General features: G+C 46.1%; 1 protein-coding gene across 3 annotated transcripts in view; it reads right to left on the bottom strand.

The window, feature by feature from the left end:
- LOC128352196 (OX-2 membrane glycoprotein-like) overlaps nucleotides 1-21,449 on the bottom strand; it is a 35,643-nt gene that overhangs the window by 10,699 nt on the left and 3,495 nt on the right. The window contains exons 2-5 of one of the 3 annotated variants that reach the window (XM_053312538.1): nucleotides 16,916-16,997; nucleotides 14,863-15,186; nucleotides 9,036-9,305; nucleotides 4,231-4,338 (exon numbers count right to left, since the gene is read on the bottom strand). In XM_053312538.1, coding sequence (XP_053168513.1) covers nucleotides 4,231-4,338; nucleotides 9,036-9,305; nucleotides 14,863-15,186; nucleotides 16,916-16,997 — 784 coding nt within the window. The remainder of the gene's footprint in view (nucleotides 1-4,230; nucleotides 4,339-9,035; nucleotides 9,306-14,862; nucleotides 15,187-16,915; nucleotides 16,998-21,449) is intronic. The other 2 variants (XM_053312540.1, XM_053312539.1) reach the window with 2 other exon arrangements.

Below are 21,449 nucleotides of genomic sequence, written 5' to 3'. Positions count from 1 at the left end.
ACTGCCTGAGGTGATGCAAGACACTGCTGGTCACGCCCTCTAACATCTCTGCTAGCATCAGGGGTGGGGCTAGCCGCATGTCCTACACCCCTGAGACCCTTCTCCATCTTGCGGCTGCTGGAAAGGTAAAGCAGCATGTGTTTTAAAGCAGGATTCTCGGATGAGTCCATTAGAGGCAGCAGCAGGGAGCTCCTAGCACAGAGCAGCTGCCACTTTGACAGTTGGCTTGCTGCTCTCCTGTCTCTCTCTTCTCTGACCCACACCTTCCACAACACTCAAGCCTCCTCCCTTGTGGCTTGAGCGCTACACTTTGCTTCCAAAATAGAGCAAAGCTAGCAAGCAAACTTCTTGATGGAAGGGGTAGGAGAGAGAAAGCAATCATAGCCTGGTGACTGCTTGTTACATGTGCTCTGTTCAATGTATGTACAATCTGTGGACTGTGTATACACAAACAGATCTGTATGCACATACAGTTATCCACGTGTTCTACTGAACGCAATACAACATTACACACTGGGCACATTCGCATGTAATGTGGAACCACAGTTTAATAGGCCTGCGGTTCTGCAGACGTTATGTCTGGATGTAGGGAACTGCAGTCAGGCACAATGACAAAACTGAGAGTTCAGGACTGGCACTCCATTCTGAACCCTTGAGTTTAATTAAGTTTTGTCACCTCAACCCAAGGTTCCTAGAAGCCTGCAGTACATCCAAATTTGGAACCACATACTGCTGGCCCTTGAACTGGAGTTGAAAGAGGAAGCAACCCCCTTTACTCTGGCCTGGTTGGCTGTGCAGGCTGTCCTTCTGTCAAGAAAGAAGCCTGCACAACCAGCTTCCCCACACTCACTGACGAAAGAGGCCACTCTCCTGAACATCCAAATTCAGATGGGAGAGCGGGGGGGGGGGGGGGTTTGCGGAACTTTGGGTTTCACATTACATGCAAACGCAGACTTTCTATCTGTACCTACATTTGCCTGGGTCTGTACCCACTTTTTAAATGAACACATGTATAGTCTTTCACACAAAAACATGTGCATGTGTAGAAACACTTGAACACACATACAGCATAATGTCTGAATCGGGCTTCAATATGAGTCACATCTGTTAGAAACGATCCTTCTTATAACTCAAGTTCATGGGGCCAGTTGCCATGTGTATGCAAGATAATAATACATTCTGGCATGATTCATTATTCGATGCCCTGCTTGTGATTTTTGTACTCAGGGTTCACACCTGAGAACAAAAGGTTTTATATAAGCAAGCCCTCAAAAAAGTCCCATTCGATACTCTGATCTGAGATTTCTCCACAGCAGATTCCTTTATTACGCATGAAAAGTCATTTTTCTCAAAGGTAGCACAACAGTTTATGAGGCGTTTGGCAGACAATTATAAATTGTTGTGTTACTAACTAGGCCAATCTGCAGCATCAAGGGTCTGATATTCTCTACCTCTGCTGGGTATCAATCCTGACTGAGCATGAAGCTTCCAGTTTTCAGAGACTGGAGCATCACTTCAGGAAGCCCCTGTACAACCCTTTTTGTAGAGGATGCACATCTAATGAATATCCCCTGCCCCACTTGCTTAAGTCATCGCTGGTCTCTCCTGTTCACCTATACAACGTAAGGAATAATAGATATAGATATAGATAGAGAGCGAGCGAGCGCTGAGGTACAGAGATCATTATACATGCAAGTTGATTCATAATTGACACTCCATATGTCAAATATGCCACTGAGTCCCAGAGCATTTTTATGACTATGTATTTTGTTCCAGAGTCTTAGAACAATTTTATCACCACCACAGTCTCTTTGGGCATTGTGGGGGTGGGGTGGGGAACTACCTGGGTTTTTCTTTCAGCTATATGCTCTGTTCACTTCCCACATTTTTATACTAAATACAGATATACTATCTGTACCAAACAGATAGTATAGAAACTTGCTGTGAGAGAAATCTTAATATTGCTAGGAAAATGCAGTATAGTTTTGCATATCTAATACTGAACCCTTAATTAGTTCAATGTTTCTGAGATGAAGGAATTCAAGATTGTACGTTACGAGAGTTTTTGAGATGGGATTTAGTCTGTGCCTTAATCCTAAACAGCAGCACACAGTATATTCTCCTGTGAAGAAAAACACATATCCTTCTCTTATGACAACACTCACATTATCAGACAAAAGAGAGAGCCCCCAAGGAAATCTTCATGCCCCAACCCCTGACTCCTCCCAACTTTAGCCAAATCGTGGCCACTCTTTGCCTTCTAAAAACAGAAGCGAAGGGACTGGGCACAAAAGGGTCCTATGCCCCCCTATAATACAAGTGTTGGCTCTTATTCATGTTGCCCTCTGGCTGATTCTCACTCGTTTTGTATACAACCCCAAAATGTGCATGCCTCTTGGCAGGCTGCCTCAAATAATATATTGGAATATCTGCAGTAATTGCCAAGGATAAGAATTCATAACCAACTTTTTCTTTTGTATGGAAAAGGAAGAATGGTGTTTTCCATTCGTATGGTATTTCAAGATAAGAGTGCACAGGAAGATACTCCCCTGCCTTTCCTCTAAATGCACTATTTTGTCTTTAAGTGGATTTCTGTAAGAATTTTAAGAAGGATACACTTCCAGACAAAAGACAGGGGGAAATGACAACACAATATACTATCAAAAAGCAACAAAAAGCTGCAAGAAAGATATGAAAACTAGTACAGTAGCCTTGTCTAGAGATTTAGGAATAGATTGGCTGAAAATTTTGTTTTCTGTCCTTCACTTCTAAAGCAGGTGTTTGTATTATGATGAAGATCCTGTTAAATTTTGCTAAAGAAAAGTTAATTACAAATGGATCTTGATTTCCAATTAAAATCCAAAACAAATGTTTTAACTTGAATGTTAACTGGGGAAACAATGCTTATATAGTTCTGAAGCATGCTCATTTTCCAGAATTTTAAATGCATCAGTTCTTTTTGCTAATAAAGTGCTAATGCTTTAACATTTATATATGTATTTATTATGTTTTTATACAGCTCTTTGTCCTGAAATTCTAGGGTGGTTACAGAATCTAAAATCAACCCAATAATAAGAACGTGCTACTTGGGAAAGAACTGTAGCTCAATGCTGGAGAATATGCTTTGCATGCAGAAGGTCTCAGATTAAATTTATACTTACCTTGCCTGCAGACGATCCCGCTGACATTGCTGGGCATGCTCCCTGCGCACCCAGACAATTCCCCTTGCACCAAGGCAGCGGGGTGGGTCGGGGGCTGGAATGTGTTGTCCTGCCCCCCCTGCAAATATTGTGATGCACCATGTGAGTGTGCAGTGTGTCATGGGGATCCCCACTGCAGCCGTGGAGACAGCCACGGGGAGCAGCCCACAGCAAGCAGCTGCAGCTTCCAGATGCAGTGGCGTATCGGGGGGAAACGGCGCCCAGGGCAAGCTCCCTGAAATGGTGCCCCCCCCACCCCCACATACCTGTGAGGGCGCGGCGGCACCCCCCAGGCGGCAGATCGCTGGCGGTGGCGGCGATTCGGCGGTGGCATGCGGCAGTGGGTCACCCGAGGCACGCCTGCGCAGCTGGGAAGCGACGCCGGGCCAGGAGGCAGGCTCGGCGTCGCTCTGCGGCCTGCACTCCGTCCTCGGTGGGCAATCCGCCGCCGCTGCTCGGGCCGCACTACAGCATCGCTGCCACGCCAGCCGCCAGCCACTGCCCCACTCGGCGGGCTGCGGGCGACCCGCCGCCACCACCCGCCAGTGCCAAATCGCCGCCGCACACACGCCGCCACACTCGGCGGGCAATCCAGGGGGGTTGGGGGGAGCCACTTTTTGGCGCCCCCCAAGTGACCCCCCCCAGGGTGGCGCCCGGGGCACGTGCCCCCCTGCCCCCCTATCATTACGCCCCTATCCAGATGATCAGAAAAATGAGGTTAAAGGAGTGCTCCATCCCTTAACCTCCTCTACAAGAGTGGCTACTTAGGCAGGTTTGCCGCCATGTTGCCGCTGGGATCGGCCTGGTCCATACACGGGTGCTAAAGCAGGCTGAATTTTAGCCTGCTTTTGCACGTGCGTGTGAATAGCCTCTCTGGCTAAGTATTTGGAGAGCTGCTGCCAGTCAGCGCAGGCAATGTTGGGTTAAGGGGCCAATGATCGGACTCAATAGAAAGCATGTTCATGTGTACATCGTTTTACTATTGGCTACATTTAGAAAGCTAACTGCAGTTTGTTTATTCACAGCTTACCCCTCTTTTTCCTGTGACGCCTCCGGCACAATACTATGGTACCTGATATCACTATCACGATGATTAGGATCGATACAGTTATCACTATAGGAACTGGACTCCAGTGGGCTATGAGGAGGAAAGAAAACAAGTCTAAGTGACATTAAAGGCACAGTCACACCATTGTTTGTTACAGACACACACACACACACGATCCCTGACCCCAAAGGGCTCACAATCTAAAAAGAAACATAAGACAGACACCAGCAACAGTCACTGGAGGTACTGAGCTGGGGGTGAATAGGGCCATTTACTCTCCCCCTGCTAAATAAAGAGAATCACCATATTAAAACGGTGCCTCTTTGCCCAGTTAGCAGTATAAATTTTTTGGCCATACAACTATAATTAAAATAATATACAAAATATACACAAGAAGCCTACTGGATACATTTACAGAGTAATCATCAAATCTACATCAGGGCTGGACATCACACCAGACAGATAATCATGTCTGAAGCCGTGCAAGCCTCATAGGGTCATTTTTCATTGGAAACAATTCCAATTAAAAATGCTACCAATATCAGTAGATGATTCGATCCAATACCAAATCATATCGGTATTGTATTGAATAATATGGTATGGTGGAGAGAGCCTACCTTTTGGGAACATGGGAAGCTGCTTTCTACTGAGTCAGACTATTGGTCCACCTAGCTCAGTATTGTCTACACAGACTGGCAGCAAGTTCTCCAAGGTTACAGGTGAGAATCTCTCTCATCCATATCTTGGGGATGTCAGGGAGAGAACTTGGAACCTTCTGCATGCAGGCATGTAGGTGCTCTTCCCAGAGCAGCCTTATCCCCTAAGGGGAATATCTTACAGAACTCACATGTAGCCTCCCATTCAAATGCAAACTAGGGCAGACCCTGCTTAGCAAAGGGGACAGTTCATGCTTCCTACCACAAGACCAGCTCTATCATGTTTCAAATTGCTGCCTTTCCTTCCCTGATCTCACCTTATAACGCACCAGAAAAGGAAGCAAAGTCATGACATTGCACCCTTTTTCCTCGAGCATTACTGGGGGGAAATGGCCACAAGCAACATTGTGACGTACTTTCTGCCATGGGGTGCATTATAGGACAAGACCAGGATGGAAATTTAGAATGCCTTCACCAAAGCTTCCCAGAAGGCTGTCAATTTCCTCGGAGAAGCTAGATCTTCATATAAAGGTCAGCCTACCCGCATCTTGCTACGTCTAGCCAAGGTCGATTATCAACTCAATGTGCTCCAGATCAGTGTTCCTCAACGTTTTTGGAGTCATGGACCAGTACATCCTTCGTGTGCAGCTTCCAGGACCAACAATTAGTAAAGGCCTCCCCGTCGCCCCCACCCCCCAAACAATTTCAAGCCGGGGGGTGGACACTGCCGCTGGGAGCTCCCCAGAGCTCATTACTAGGCAGGCAGCCCTCGCTGCTGGGATAACACTCATTTTGCTTCCTCAAAATGAACGCTATCCCAGCAGTGAGGGCTGCCTGCCTAGAAATGAGCTCCGGAGAGCTCCCAGCAGCAGTGGCCCCCACTGGCTCGAAATTGTTTGGTGGGGGGATTAATTCCTCATGGACCAGCATGGACCGGCACTCAACTCCTCACGGACCGGCACTGGTCCACGGATCGGTGGTTGAGAAGCACTGCTCCAGATTATCTCCTGCATCGTGTGTGACGTGAGATGCAAGAATGGCCTGGATCTTTATCGGGATCAGGTCAATCATTTAGCTCATGAACAGCCCTAATAATAAGATCATTTTAGACAACAATACAATTAAAAAATGATAATCATGTTACTAGAAAAGTTTAATATGACTAGGATTAAAGTTGCTTCAATAAACTCTGGAGCTTTGTATGTATTGAAATATAAGATCCTGGATCTTATCAAACCAAGATCTTATTGAAGGAGGTTTTTTGTTGTTTTTCATTTCATTTCATCTCATTCTCAATCTTAACCATATTTCTGAATCATGCTAACTCAATTTCTGTGAAAACAAAAGCTGAATTCTGCAATTTGCATAAGTTAAGCAAGTTATGAACATACAAATATGGTTCTTTGCATACTTTACTCTGCTTCTGCCAGCAATGGGGAGGGTTAAACCACTATTCAGGACATTGTATCCTGACCCAGGCAATAGGAATTTTTTCTTAATACATGTTAGCCTTAAGAACTAGAAACTCACTCTTAAAAAATAATAAAGTGGTGAATCCTGTGGCCAATACTTAATCCTGCTCCTGTTGCAGAATCACAGCATACACACAGCCCTAAGAATACAGATAAACTGAAGGCAGAAAACTCATTATGAAGAATATAACAACAGCGACAGGAGTTCATCACGTTTATAGTAGTTCATCATGCAATTTGAAAATGCACATTAGTTGAAATACTTTTTAAAAGTCATGCTAGATCCTCATGTCCAATAAATTAGAAAGCAACCTTAAGGAGATTGATCCCTAGCAAAGCAGTATAAATCAGACTCTGGTTTACTTAAAAGCCGTGGAATGTTTGGCCTTTCTTGCTTAACTTTCTTCCAGAATCTATTTTAAGTCTTGAAAAAAAGACTTTCTCATGCTCTAGGAGGCGAATTTATCATCACTGCAGCACTCCCTACAGTTTCACAGTTTCTAGACTGTAGAGCAGTATTTCAACACAGCCATTGCCCCCACACCAGTGAAGACATGCAGTAATAAAAACTTGGACAATTAACTGTGGGGAAAGGGCCACAAGTCTTAATTAACAGAAGCTGAACCCGCACAGAGCATCTGTGTTCTAGTGCATTTGGCTTTCCCACCCCCACAGTCTGCCGCCTCCCCCCCAAGACTTGGTGGGGTGGCAGAAGCCCCCTCATTCGGCCTTTCTCCCAAGCTCAGCCTCCCCCGCAAGACTTTGCTCTGCCTTCCCCCACCCACCCACCCTTTGCTCACTGCTCGCCTGTTCCTTCCCCACTCACTGCTCGTTCTTTGCTCTCCTCGCCACTCACCACTCAGCAGTTGCTTCCACACACTCCCCTTTGCCACTCACCCATTCCTTCCCCCATTCGCTGCTTGGCAGTTGCTTTTCCCCACCTGCCCGTTCCTCCACCCTGCTCACCCTTTGCCCTTGCCCCCCACGTAGCAGTTGCCACTCGCCATTTGCCCGTTCTTCCCCCACTTGCCACTCAGACTTTTGCTTCCCCTAACTCTCCACTTGGACTTTGTTCTCCCCATTCACCCGTTGCTTCCCCCACCCTGCTTGGGCCTCTGTCCCACTTCCTCGCCTGTGAGATGATGGGCAACAATGGCTCGCAGCTGCAGCAGGGGCGGGTCTTGCCACGCACAGCCTTAGTGTATTAAATATATAGATTGAAAGTGGACTACTGCATCAGATCTACACTCCACCCTGCAAGCAATGCAGGCACTAGCTCAGACTAGGAGTCAGACACTAGAGTCCTCCCTCCAAGCCTGCTTCTGTGATCACACCCTGGCTCAGGGCAGGGGATCAGAGCAATTATGATTTCTTGCAAATCTCTTAAAGAGGATCTGGATAATTTCAGGGGCATCACACCCCACCCCCAGTCATTCAGGCTTTGAGGAGGGCAGTCTGCCAAAGTAGGGAGGAGTCTCAGTCACAGCCCCATGCTACCAAACCACTGAGGACTAATTGACCATTCCCCACTCACTCAAACATGTCCAAAGATGCTCACCAACAATACATTCCCACAGCTCTCCCCTACATGCATGGAACCTGCAAGTTGTAGCCTAAAACTAGCTAAAGAATGGAGTATGTGAAAACATTCTTCAATTTATTGGGAAGCATTCCTACCCCCCCAGGACAACTCATGATGCCCATTATGTCCCCTGGGAGGGAAAGAGGGAGGGAGCAATGATTCTGAAAGGGCCAAATGAAGCACAGAGTGGGGACGCCAATCAATTACTGTAGAGGACACACTCCTCCCCATCCTGATAAGCTTTAGTCCCACCTGTTGCCTTGTGCCTCAGTTGGGTGGAGCAAATCCACACCTTTCAGTTTGCTCTCACAGTAATAATAATATTTTCTACTCTTGAGAATTCTATTTCTCATTAGGCATGTTCACACAACCATCAAAATCAGGGTAGGAGGCATTCCACCGTGGTTTGCATGATTGTGTGAACTTATGAAAATCCCTCCAACCCAGGTTACTCAAAGCAGGGTAGCAGAAGCCAGCTTTTTGTACCTCACTCTTAACTGAGGTAGGAAGAGCTCTCCCACCTTGCTTTTCTGGTTGTGTTGATCCACTTACTTCTGGTACTCAGCTACCAGGACCCAGCAGGCCCAGAAACAGTAGATCTGTGGCTATAGGGGCTGCTGCTCATGGATGTGCTACTCTACAAAGCACCTTCTATTACTCTGTAGGTGGAACTGTTTCAGCAGGGCTGAGTCCACTTGTTGCTCCTTCATTGCCAATCAGAAGGCAGCTGCTGATGTAATGAGTTTTTCCCCCAGTCTACTGGCAATGCAAAACATGCTAGGAAGACCTGCTAAGCCTTCAGAAGACTATCCATGGTTGCAGCTTATGATTTCAGCAATTGATGCCTCACGAGGCTTATTTGTGTGTTTCTCGGGATTGCTGACCCAAACAGAGGCTCTTATCATCTGCTGCTACTGGGATAGGAGCTCTCTAATCCCTCAACCCATCCACCCCAAATGGACAGGTGAACAGGCATATGATGTAACAGGGGAAAACATAACACAGGCATCTAAATAAGATTTGCAAGAAGACCATTTTGCTGGCTATTAAGAAAAGACAAAGTTTGTGTTTACTGACCTTTCTCTTTCATTGGCACCTTGAATTCCCTCTCCACTCCTCTGTGTGAAACTTTGCAGATCAAGTCTTGTGCATATTGGCTATCTGAGGTGTTTACAAGGATACTGCTTATGACAGACAGTGTTCCATTGGGATTTATGATCTCATTTTCAGTCTTTTCACCTCTTGCTGGAACCCAAGAGATATTGGGACGTGGCAAACCAGTTGCAAAGCAGGTGGCATTCAAGTGCCCATCAGAGATTCTGTAATGTAGAAATGATCTGAGGTGGTCTATAACAAAAATAACAATAAAAACTATTATCATGAGGGGTTGGATGGTTGATGAAATGAAGAAGAAATTATTCTAATATTAAACCATAGCCAAATACATCCTGCAGACTTTTGCATGGGATGGAGTTCAATATGGAGGATATATTCAGTGTAAGCCTGAATATACACTGCACAGTAAAACTCAGATCCTGGTTAAAAAAAAGGAGAATACTACAGCCAGGAATCTGGACAATCCTCTCTCCTTTCCCCGCTCCAAACTCTTGTTATTTCCATCCATTATTTATTATTTTATTATTTTATTTATTATTAAAACTTTTCTACCGCCCTTCCAAAAGGCTCAGGGCGGTTTACATTAAAACACCATTAAATCAGTTAATAATTAAAACAAAAATTATAAAAGCATAAAACAATGATTAACAATTAAAAACATCATAAAACAGCAATTAAATAATCAGAACAATTTAAAAACAAGTTTTTAAAAGCTGAGAAAGCCTGGTTGAAGAGATGTGTTTTCAGGTGTTTTTAAAAAATTGCCAGAGATGTGGAGGCTTGTATCCCAGCAGGGAGCGCATTCCACAATCTCGAGGCAGCAGCCGAGAAGGCCCGTCTCTGTGTAGCCACCAAATGAGTTGGCAGCAACTGGAGACAGACCTCCTCAATGGGCGGTGGGGCTCATAGCGAAGAAGACGCTCTCTTAAATACCCAGGGCCTAAGCCGTTTAGATAACTAGCACTTTGTATTTTGCCCGGAAACCTATTGGCAGCCAGCGTAGCTCCATCAACAGAGGAGTAATGTGGTCTCTCCTAGATGACCCAGAGACCAACCTGGGTCTTAGTAACTCCTCTAATAGTAATTCTCCACCAATGTCTGTGCCTCCTTGCATGCACAAACATTCTGTTCCAGTTATGCAAATGCAAATGCAAATTGGGATTCAATCCTACATTATTTACATTTCTCAACAAGATGAATTGGATTTTTGTAGTGTGAAATACGGATGTGCATGGAACTGGTATGGCCAGTTTGGTTCGAATTCAAACTGAATTTGACCCGGCCCGGATCTGTGCTGGATTCCCCTTTAGAAGCAAAAGGGAGTTTCCCTAAGGGCGGGGGGTGGGAGGGGAACTTACCTTCCCAGCAGTGGCAGGATGGCAGTGGGCTCCACTAAATCCTCTGCTGGCCTCCCCAATAGCAGCCCAAGCCAGCGGTTGTGTCCAGTTTGAGCCTCCCTATGGTAACTGCAGGATGTGCAGTGGGCCTCAGTACACATGTGGAGCCCATTAGAACAGATAGCCTGGTGCTCTTGTGCAAGAACACGGAGCTTTCTTGTGCAGGAGCATCAGGCTATCTATTCAAATGGCCTCCACGCATGCGCAGAGGCCTGCTGCATGCTCTGCAGTTACCATATGGAGGCCCAAACCAGGCCATAACCACCAGCCTGGGCTGCTTGCTATTGAGGAGGCTGGGGGGCGGGGTAGAGGAGCCCCTGCCGTTGTCATTCCATGACACCAGTAAGGTAGGTTCCGCTCTTCCCCCATCCTTTGGGAATCCTCCTTTGCATTGCCTCAAACCAGTTTGGACTGGTTCAGTTTGAACAAGGGCCAGGCTGATTTGAAGTCAGACCAGTTGAACCAGTCCACACACCCCTAGTGTAAGGTATTTGACATCCCTAGTGTAAGATACTCTGCTGAACTTCAAACTTGTGCAAGAATTCATTCAAGAGCACGGGGCTTTCTTGTGCAGGAGCACCAGGCTATCTATTCAAATGGCCTCCACGCATGCGTAGAGGCCTGCTGCATGCTCTGCAATTACCACATGGAGGCCAAAACCGGGCTACAGCCACCAGCCTGGGCTGCTTGCTATTGGAGAGGCGGGGGGAGGGGGTAGAGGAGCCCCTGCCGTCATCATTCCATGGCACCAGTAAGATAAATTCCCCTCTTCCCCCCGTCCTTTGGGAATCCTCCTTTGCATTGCCCCAAACCAGTTTGGACTGGTTCTGTTTGAACCATGGCTGGGCCGGTTCGAAGTCAGACCAGTTGAACCAGTCTGCACACCCCTAGTGTAAGATATCTGAAACCCCTAGTGCAAGATACTCTGCCGAACTTCAAATGCAGCTTGCAAAAGGTGCCAGGTTCAGTCCCTGGCATCTCCAAGTAGCGTTATGAAAGGGTCCTGCCTGAAACTTTGGAGAGCTGCTGCCAGTCAGTGTAGACAATACTCTGCTAGAAGGACCAATAGTCTGACTTGGTAAAAGATAGCTTCCTATGTTCCTATGTAGTCTAGTATGGAAAATCTGGGGAGGATGTTGGGGGAGTCTTGGGAATCTGGCGTGGGAAATGGACTTGGGCAGGTTCAGACTCCACCCCCACAGGAAGGACACACTGCCAGTTCCTTACAGCAGCAGATCATATGAAGCCATCCTACTGTATATGTGGTATTCAGCATGGTATCCAGATGAATCCCATAATATATCACACTACAAAGTCCAATTCATCTCATTGAAAAATGCAAACAGATATTGTAACAAGCAAATTGACAGGATGAATTAGATCCCAATTAGCATTTGTATGAGTGGAACAGAACTTCTGCTCATACAAGCAAGCACAGAATCTTTGCCAACTTCTCCTCCTTGGGCAGAAACCCCCATTCTATACCCTACAATTCAGGGAGCTCCCATAGTCTTCAGGACAGGCATCTTAGGGGGCCACTGGGAAGTGAAGGATGGAGAAGAGGGTGAGAAAGCCCCATTATATGAATGTCACAATGTTTATTGTTCTTTGGTCCAAGCGTGCCTCTCTCTTTCTCTCTGTATATACACACACACACACACACACAATTATGGTGTGTACATATTGCTAGACTCAGTTACATTAATTGATTAAAGACTCTTAATTGACTAAAAGGGGGCCCTCACTTAGGTGGGCAACTAAATCAAAGAAATATTTCTTTAATTGTGTGACAACCTTAATAAACAGTTATTGTGAGTTTTTAAAAACTACAACAAATCATTCTGTTTTTCATATATAAGATTCTGTCCTTCATCATTCCTTGATCTAGAACACATGGGCTTCTCTCAGATTCCCAGCTTGATAGCTGGCCAGTTTGGTGATACATCCATCAGCCCCACTTCATCATGTGGGGGAGGACTGTGGGTGCACACATCTCTTTCCATCTGGCATGTCATCTCACTGCTACATAATTATGTGTGGGGATGGATCGTCCCAACCAGCATTCAAATTAAATATTACTAAGTACGCAAAGTAGTATTTAAATCCTCTCTAATAAAACGCTTGGTGTCCGTCCGTGGACGGAGACCAAGCGTGTGTCCGTGCCTCCCTGGCCTGTTCTGCGCATGCGCGGAGCGCATGCGCAGAACAGGGCAAGGGAGACATGACGGCTGGCACCCGGTGGCCATCTTGGGCGGCCAGAAGCGGCCGCCCCGAAGAAGCCGGGAATGCGGGGAAGAGGGAGACTGGCCAAGGCGGCGGCAAAGCCGCCGCCTCGGCCAGAGGACGCAGCACGGCCAAGGCGGCGGCGGAGCCGCGCCGCCGAAGCCGGGCGGGGGGAGGAGGCGGTGGGGGAAGCCGGCTGAGGTGGCGGCGGAGCCGCCGCCGAGGCCTGGCGCCGCCGCCGCAGCCAGGCGGCTGCGAGTCCTTGGGGCCCTTGGGGCGAGTGCCTTGGGGCGAGTGCCGGGGAGACATGCCGGCGGGGGCGGGGCGGACCGGACCGGCAGCGGCGCCCCCAGAGTCCGCCCGGCCGCCGCCACCGCCCACTCTCCCGCCCTCCCAGCTGCCCAAATACTCCTTCCCCACTCCCCCCCCAAATGATTAAGGGCCAAAATGGCCCAGAAGAATGCCTCCGCGGCCGCCGCCATGGCCTCCAACCGCCCTCCCAGCTGGCCGAGACTTCCTTACCCGAAGCAGCCCGCGACAGTCGGGCGATCTAAAATCAATTTTTTGCGAAAAAGAGAGGAGCTCCCGAACAGAGCTCCTCTCTGTGCTAAGCCAATGCCCAAACTGCTGCTATGGACGCAAAGGACGCAATAGGCGTCCTTTGCGTCCATAGCAGCAGTTTGGGCATTGGCTTAGCACAGAGAGGAGCTCTGTTCGGGAGCTCCTCTCTTCTTCGCAAAAAATGGATTTTAGATCGCCCGACTGTCGCGGGCTGCTTCGGGTAAGGAAGTCTCGGCCAGCTGGGAGGGCGAGGGGGGGGGGGAAGGCCAGAGGAAGTGGGGCGGGGGGGAAACTCTCCCCTACTAGCGCCCGTTATCGCAACGGGCCTGAAAACACTAGTACTAAATAAAGTGGTGTCTAATTCACACATTGAGGGGTGAACCACCTCCCGTGTGATTATGTAACAATAGGATTGTGTGCCAGGTGAGAGGGAGATTAGGGATGTGCACGAAACTGGTGGGGGGGCAGCAAGAGGGCAGAGGGGGGTATGTTTAAGCACGGGGGAAGGATGCTCCTACCCCTCCCACCACATTTCCTCCACTGGTGCTGCACTTTAAAAGGGTCCAGCGGGGTGGCAGTGTACCTCCCTGACACCTTGTTGGACCGGAAGTGACTGGAAGTACACACATGCCGACATGCGAACCCACATTGGGGACTTCCGGTCCGATGAGGCAACAGGGTGGCAGGGAGGTAGGAGGAAACATGGAGTAAGAGCACCCTCCCCCACCCTTATAGGTACCCCCTGCCTTCGAACCGGCCAAACCAGCAGTCTTTCAAACCTGTTCAGAGGTGTGTATGGGCCTCCGAAAAGGTTCGTGCACATCCCTAGGGGAGCTGTCTGCCAGTAGGGGGGTTGCCTAAGCCAATCCGGTTTCTCCCAGGTGAAACCAAAAGTGTGAATGTTATTGTGTACGGGCCCAGTATAAAGGATCGGCCTAGTTGAGCACTGCCCCCATGGGTTCCAGGGCTATCAGAAGGCCAATGGCCAACCACTGAGTCTTTAGCGTCCACTTATTGTGGCAGTAGCAGTGGCATGATTTTCTCAGCTGAGAGCATTGCACCATGGCTGCCTTCTCCCAACATTCCTAATCTGCAAATTGGAGTGTCCCTCAATGGCAACTAAATAAGCACGGCAGCTTCTCCTGCCCTTCCCATTGGCAAATGGGGGAATCAGAAGTAGTGGCAGTTACTCCTCCTCCTGTCCCTCACCCTGAGGGATGGAGATGTTGCTGTTGCTGCCAAATTCTCCACATCACTGGCAGAGAGGATGGGAGCAGGCACAACTTTCTCTGCTGCTGATTCCTCCCATTCACTGATAGCGTAGGTAGGATGTAGAGGAGGAGCTATTGCCAATTATTTCCTCCCTACAAGTCAAAATTGTCTTCTTCATAAACAGGGGCCCCCTGGTGTTCATGTGTGCCAAGGCCCTTCTCATCTGGAACCAAACTTTATCATAAATGTCATCATCCTGAGCTACTATTGCAGGTAATGAGAAGAGGCCACAAAAATAATGTATTTGTAAATGATGAGAGGGAAGTACTGCAATTAGATAGATTTTGTCTTCAAATAAACCTTTGCAGGAGATATTTTAAAACAGGGAGACTCACCATAAACATCCAGACAGGGTTCCTTTGAGATAGGTCCTGTAAGTGTATTAAATATGCATCTGTAACAGGCATTTTCTTGGATGCTAACATTCCAAAATGTGATAGCAGTTTCCTTGAGTTCCAGAACTCTGATATTGACTTTACCTTTGTAACCATTATTAATAGTTTGATTTTTTCCTTTTCCATATGTTCCTATATTGTCAAAGTTACCATCTATTTTTTTCTGCCATGTAACCTGAGTCACCTCCAAAGTCTCTTTTAGCACACATCTCAAGGAAACGTTGCCACCCAGCTCCACTGCTTCATTTTGTGGCTCTATGCTACCTGTGGTAACACAAAACGTTTGCAATGAATAAATGTCACTCTTGCCTTACAAATCTCTTAGCCTCAGCTCAGCAAAATGGTGTAACCAGTCCAGAGAGAGAAATTCCCAGTAAACTAGATAGGATTAGGGAAGCAGGACTTTTGGCTAATGCCGCAGTTTCTTCAAGGGTATCCCCAAACAGCAACACCAGTGGCACAAAGTCTATATAGTATGGTTTTCTTTTCTTTTTAAAAGGCTAAAATCCACCAACTTTTCCCAGTTGAATTAACTACCTGTGCCCAGGTTTCAGTGGCTCACATACTGAGCAGTGAGCTGTCTGTCTAAACAACAGACATGCTTGCTGCTTCTGAGGCATTGCCTGTGAAGGTGGGAAGGCTCCATGCATATTAAGGAGTGTGTGGTTGCACGCCTGCTGCTGCCCCTATTATTCCCAATGTGACAAGCAGCAGGAGTCGGAGGACACTCCTTAGTAAGCATGGAGCCTCCTCACCTCCACAAGTCACACTAGAGGGGGCGGCTAAAGTGCCACTGAAGCAGCTAGCACATCTGTTCTTTAGACAGGTGGCTCACTCTGAAGTATGTGAGCCACCCTCTAGAGCAGGGATTCTCAAACTTGGGTCCTCAGGTGTTATTGGACTTCAACTCCCATAATCCCCAGCCTCAGTGGCCTTTGCTTGAGGATTACGGGAGCTGAAGTCCAATAACACCTGAGGACCCAAGTTTGAGAATCACTGCTCTAGAGAGCTGAGGATACAGCTTTCCATCTCAGTTAACAATTTTAAAGAAGAAAGTCTGGACTATTCACACACACAGGCAAAACTGGGCTAGAAAGCCCAGCCTGGTTTGGCTGGCACATGTGAATCACTGGGAGTTGCACAGCTCATGGCAGCAGCACAGCGACAAAGCCATGTTGGGTACCCCAGCTGTTGGGTGCACCCGAAACTTGGGCTAACAGATCTTGTGTCGGTGTCACATGGCTCCATATGGCACTGACACATGAGTAGCCTCCCATCCGGCATTGGGAGGCTCCCCATAATGCACTGCACACTCATATGGTGCATTGTGGAAGTTCCAGGGGCCTCTCAGCTTCTGCTCCCAACTCCTTGCTGCCGACAGGCACTGGGAATCGTCTGGGCGAGTGATCTGCTCACTCAGGAAGGGAGAGAGCATCATTTGTGGGGGAGGTAAGTGTTTCGAGGCTTCTGCCCTCACCCCTTTTGAGCCCTTTCTCCAGTCATGAGAAAGGGCTCTCTATGTAGCAAATTTTGTTGCTTATTTTACATTTTGAAAGTCGCAGAAAGATTCTCTGTAGTTTTCATAGTACTAAGCTCAGCAATCTCTATGACCACAGGGCAGTTCAGAGGAAAAAGGGGTATAAAGTAATCCATATCCCCCCTATTTGAGCCCGCCCACATACCCCAAGCAAGATCTCCCCCTTTGAACATAATGTGGGCTTTAGATAGCTTGTTATAACATTTTCTTCATTTTATGGTTCTGGCAGATGGTGGAGTAAGGGGAAGAAAATGAAGAGAGAATCCTAACTGAAATATGCTCATTGAGACGGTGAGAGCATGTGCTTACATGTCCACATGTTTTGTTTCAAGCCAGAAGAGCAATCACTTGGTGCTGTACATGAGGTACCACTTTGTGTCAGTGGTGATTTTCATTCCAATTATCAAACATTTTCCCAAGTCTAAAACATAACTGCATTAATCATATTAGACTCACCCTGGGCGCTGGAGAACAGTATAGAGATGATACCCACTATCAGACCCTGGAAAGTCCATGGAGAAGAAAAATCCTCATTTACCTAGGAACAAAAAGAAAGGAGGGGGGAGAGAGGGGGTTAATGCACAATAGCTCCATTTCCTATTAAAATTCTGTGTTGATTGGTTTGGGAGATATAGTTCAAATACATAAACCCTGCTACCTTGGCAAAGAGGCACCTTTTAAGGTGGTGATTCTCTTTATTTAGCAGGGGGAGAGTAACTGGCCCTATCCACCCCCAGCACAGTACCTCCAGTGACCGTTGCTGGTGTATATCTTATGTTCATTTTTAGATTGTGAGCCCTCTGGGGACAGGGGGCCCTTTGAAGGGTGGTACAGAAATTGAATTATAATTATAATTATAATTATATTATATTATTTTGTTATAATTATAAATAATTATAATTGGCTACAGGTAGCTTGCATTTTTTGCAGATGTTCCAGTAGCAAGGATGATACACTGGAACATCTGCAAAAAATACAAGCTACCTGTAGCCAAAGATTGGTGGGACCATCAAATTGAAAAAGTGGTAGAAAATGAAGATGTAAAAATATTATGGGACTTCCGACTACAAACAGACAAACATCTGCCACACAATACACCAGATATAACTGTAGTCGAGAAGAAAGAAAAACAAGTTAAAATAATTGACATAGCAATAGCAGGGGATAGCAGAATAGAAGAAAAAGAAATAGAAAAAAATCACCAAATACAAAGATCTACAAATTGAAATTGAAAGGCTGTGGCAGAAAAAGACCAAAATAATCCCAGTGGTAACTGGCACCCTGGGTGCAGTTCCAAAACAACTTGAAGAGCACCTCAACACCATAGGGGCCACAGAAATCACCATCAGCCAATTACAAAAAGCAACTTTACTGGGAACAGCCTATATTCTGCGATGATATCTATAACAACAACAACATTGATAATAAAATTCAGCCATCCCAGGTCCTTGGGAAGGACTCGATGTCTGGATAAAACAAACCCGTCAATAACACCTGCCTGACTGTGTAAATAAGTAAAAATAATAATAAAGAAAGAGAATGTTGTAGGAGTTCTAATACATCATACCAGGAATTTTCAAAACATTGTCATAACAGAGCTTCCAGACCAGAGCAAGACAGAATTGCTGTCCAGCTAACAACCCAACATGCTGTAGCAATAATAATAATTGGGGATGTACTCAAAATGCGATTTGCTTCTGAATTGCTGCACAAGCCCTTTAAAACTGGAGGCTTCCACAGCCCCTTTAACACAGAGGAGAGCAGGTCCATCCCTGCTTCTCCTCTGCTCACCACCACTTTCGTAGTGGTAGTGCTCCCTCCCCCCACCACCTATCAGCATGCGCTGGTAGCACTCTCCCCTAGCTGCCCTCACATGCTGGTGCGGTGTCAGGGCTTTGCTGCCGGCACACACTGATAGCTGGGGGAAGTGCCACCAATACGGAAGTGGCAGTGAGTGGAGGAGGAAAAGGGATGGACCTGCTGCTTCAAAAGGGAAGTTTTGCTGCTTCACTCCCTCAGCTTAGGTTTCAGTTCCTGCCCATACGGTATTGCAACCACTGAAAGAGCAGGCTTCATCTGGAACCGTTTATTAATCCACTTCCCACTGAACGAGCACCCAGGCATCCTCATGTTTTCTATCTTTCCCAGCATACTGGGAGCTTGTGCATTTTACTTTTTGTGCTGCTTGCTTTGGAACATTTTACTTGCAGAATAAGTACAACACTCCCTCCCCAAAATAAGATATGTATTTAATCTTTCTTACATATTCGGAAGCTGCTCCTGGTTGTTTGTTCAGGAAGTATATTTCCCTGGGTATTTTTAACTTGCAAAACATACACTTTTAACTTGCAAAACATACATGCACATCTTGCAAAAACCTAGGATTCCTTCTCCTTCCATTCTATTTCTTGTTTCTTCTTATTTGGGGCTACTGTTTGTTCAGATGATGAAGTTGGAAAGCAACAAAGTTATGAGGAGAATTGGAGTTGGTTTCCTCATGGAACTCAATGGGATGCTTCTAGAAAGTGCACCCTACTGCAGAGTGGCTGGAAAATCAAGGGCAGCAGAAATGGATGTGGTACCATCATTGATAATGAGAATGAATAGATTTCATGCTGTCACAAATGTGACTGTCATACTGCTACGAACAAGATGAAAAGAACTAACACATGAAAAGAAACAGAAACAGAACATGATTAGTTTTTCAGTGTACACCTCTAATGTACACAATCTGGGAAGCTGCAATGACTATAGCTTCCCAGTTGTGTACTCAGGTTTTGTTGTGTGACACAGTGATATGTATTCCTGCATCATAATCATGTGTGATTATCTACACATTGATTTCAGGTATTTCCTAGCCAAAATGCTTTCTGTTCTGGTGCAGAACCATAGTGAGCCCCTGCTTCACATCAAGCCAGTAAAAGTAATAAAAATCTTGACAATGATCGTGAAACAGCTTTATTCTTAAAAGGAAATGAGAAATGATTAAGGAATTGACTTGCTATGGGAGGAAAAGGCAGTAGTTTCTGTTACAGGACCAGAAAAGGAAGCATCTGAGATAAGAATAACAAGGAACGACAGGAAAACAAGAGACGTCTTAAAAGGAAAGCAAAAAGTTAAGCAAGCAACTTCTGCCTTTAAGGTCAATGGAAACTTATAAGTGCCACAATGAAATGAAGTACCCTCTAGAGAACAAGAGAACCCACCCGTAAGCAGATTTAGTCAGAACTATAGTCCTGTCCAAGTGTTGTTCTCCTCAAGGATGCTGTACATATAAGCCCCATCTTCATGCCGATGCTCTCTTTAACTCCATTTTACACTCTGAAGAGACAAATGCTGTACTCATTGAGATATTCTTCTCATAATAAGCACTCTGAGGCACTTTTCAGACAAACACTCTAATAATGGAGTGTGAAGGCAGGGATATAGTGCTTATCATGGGGGGGGGCTTGTCAGTGCACTCTTGGGGATTCTGTATCCATTTTCAGTGTTCCCACTTTCATAATGCATGAACATTAAGTGCCCCAGCATTTCAAGCAGAAAGGTTGCAGGGCAATGTTCATTGCAATGTCTGCCCATACTTTCTGAGGAATATTGAGGGCAAATGAATGTCTCTTTTTAGCCCTATTCAGACATTAAGTTGTACCTGTATTCAAATGTCTGTCCACAGGGCCATATTTTTGTCTGAATGACCATACCGTCATTTATTTTTAAAGTGAAAATTATTTGCACATCTTGCAAAAACCTAGGATTCCTTCTCCTTCCATTCTATTTCTTGTTTCTTCTTATTTGGGGCTACTGTTTGTTCAGATGATGAAGTTGGAAAGCAATGCAGGATACAAATAGGAAGTGTACAGCCATACCTGCATTCAGTGTGACATGTGAATAACAGTTCCAGCATGCAGATCTGTACCCACAGACACTGTACACGCGTATGAGTGCTAAACATACCATGAGAATAGGACTAATGAAAAATGACATCCTCAAATGGAAAGGAAAAAGCTAATGAATCAACCAGCCACAGATGACTGGTTGATCACTGAGAAGTTTTGAAAATGAATGTGTTAGGAGTAAAAACTTGGTTTGTATATTTACAGTGACCTTCAGAGAATAACACAAGCATGTGTAAAACACATTTAAACAATTTAAGTGTTTAAGAAACTAAACAAATTCTACTGATTTCTTTGGCATTGACTTCCAAGTCAATGTGCTTAGGATCACCACTTATCATTTCAATGGGACTTACTCTGAAGTGTATGCAAAGAACTACAGCTTAAGACCTGTTAATTTAAATGGAGCTAAAGCAAATCTATAGCCCAGTCCTTAACACAATTGCTTTGGAAGTAAAACCAATTTAATTCATTGGGATTTAGTTCTAACTTCTCAAATCATTTTACTCAGACACTACTCAAATCAAGCCCACTTCTTACCCATTTATTTAACCATTAGATTCTTGGAAGATACAAGATTCTAGGACTGAATCTTTTAAAACTGAATACCTCCTTATACTAGCAAAGATGAACACCTGATTCCCCCGCAGGCTTCTACATGGTTGGAAACACAGTTGCGCAACTGGACACCCACTGGAAATAATGAGCAGTTCTGTTACACAACTGCAATTGCACAAATGTATGCTGCAGTGCCGTGTGGGGCAACTCTTCCAATACAGCTTACATAGGAACATAGGAAACTGCCATATACTGAGTCAGACCATTGGTCTATCTAGCTCAGTATTGTCTTCACAGACTGGCAGCAGCTTCTCCAAGCTTGCAGGCAGGAATCTCTCTCAGCCCTATCTTGGAGAACCCAGGGAGTGAACTTGAAACCTTCTGCTCTTCCTAGAGCAGCTTCATTTCCTGAGGGGAATATCTTGCTGTGCTCACACATCAAGTCTCCCATTCATATGCAACCGGGGCAGACCCTGCTTAGCTATGGGGACAAGTCATGCTTGCTACCACAAGACCGGCTCTCCTCTCCTCTCTTACATACA

The sequence above is a fragment of the Hemicordylus capensis genome, chromosome 3 (genome assembly GCF_027244095.1).
Source record: "Hemicordylus capensis ecotype Gifberg chromosome 3, rHemCap1.1.pri, whole genome shotgun sequence".
NCBI lineage: Eukaryota > Metazoa > Chordata > Lepidosauria > Squamata > Cordylidae > Hemicordylus > Hemicordylus capensis.
Note: the sequence above shows the minus strand (reverse complement) of the source record. Positions and strands in the feature narration are given on the sequence as shown.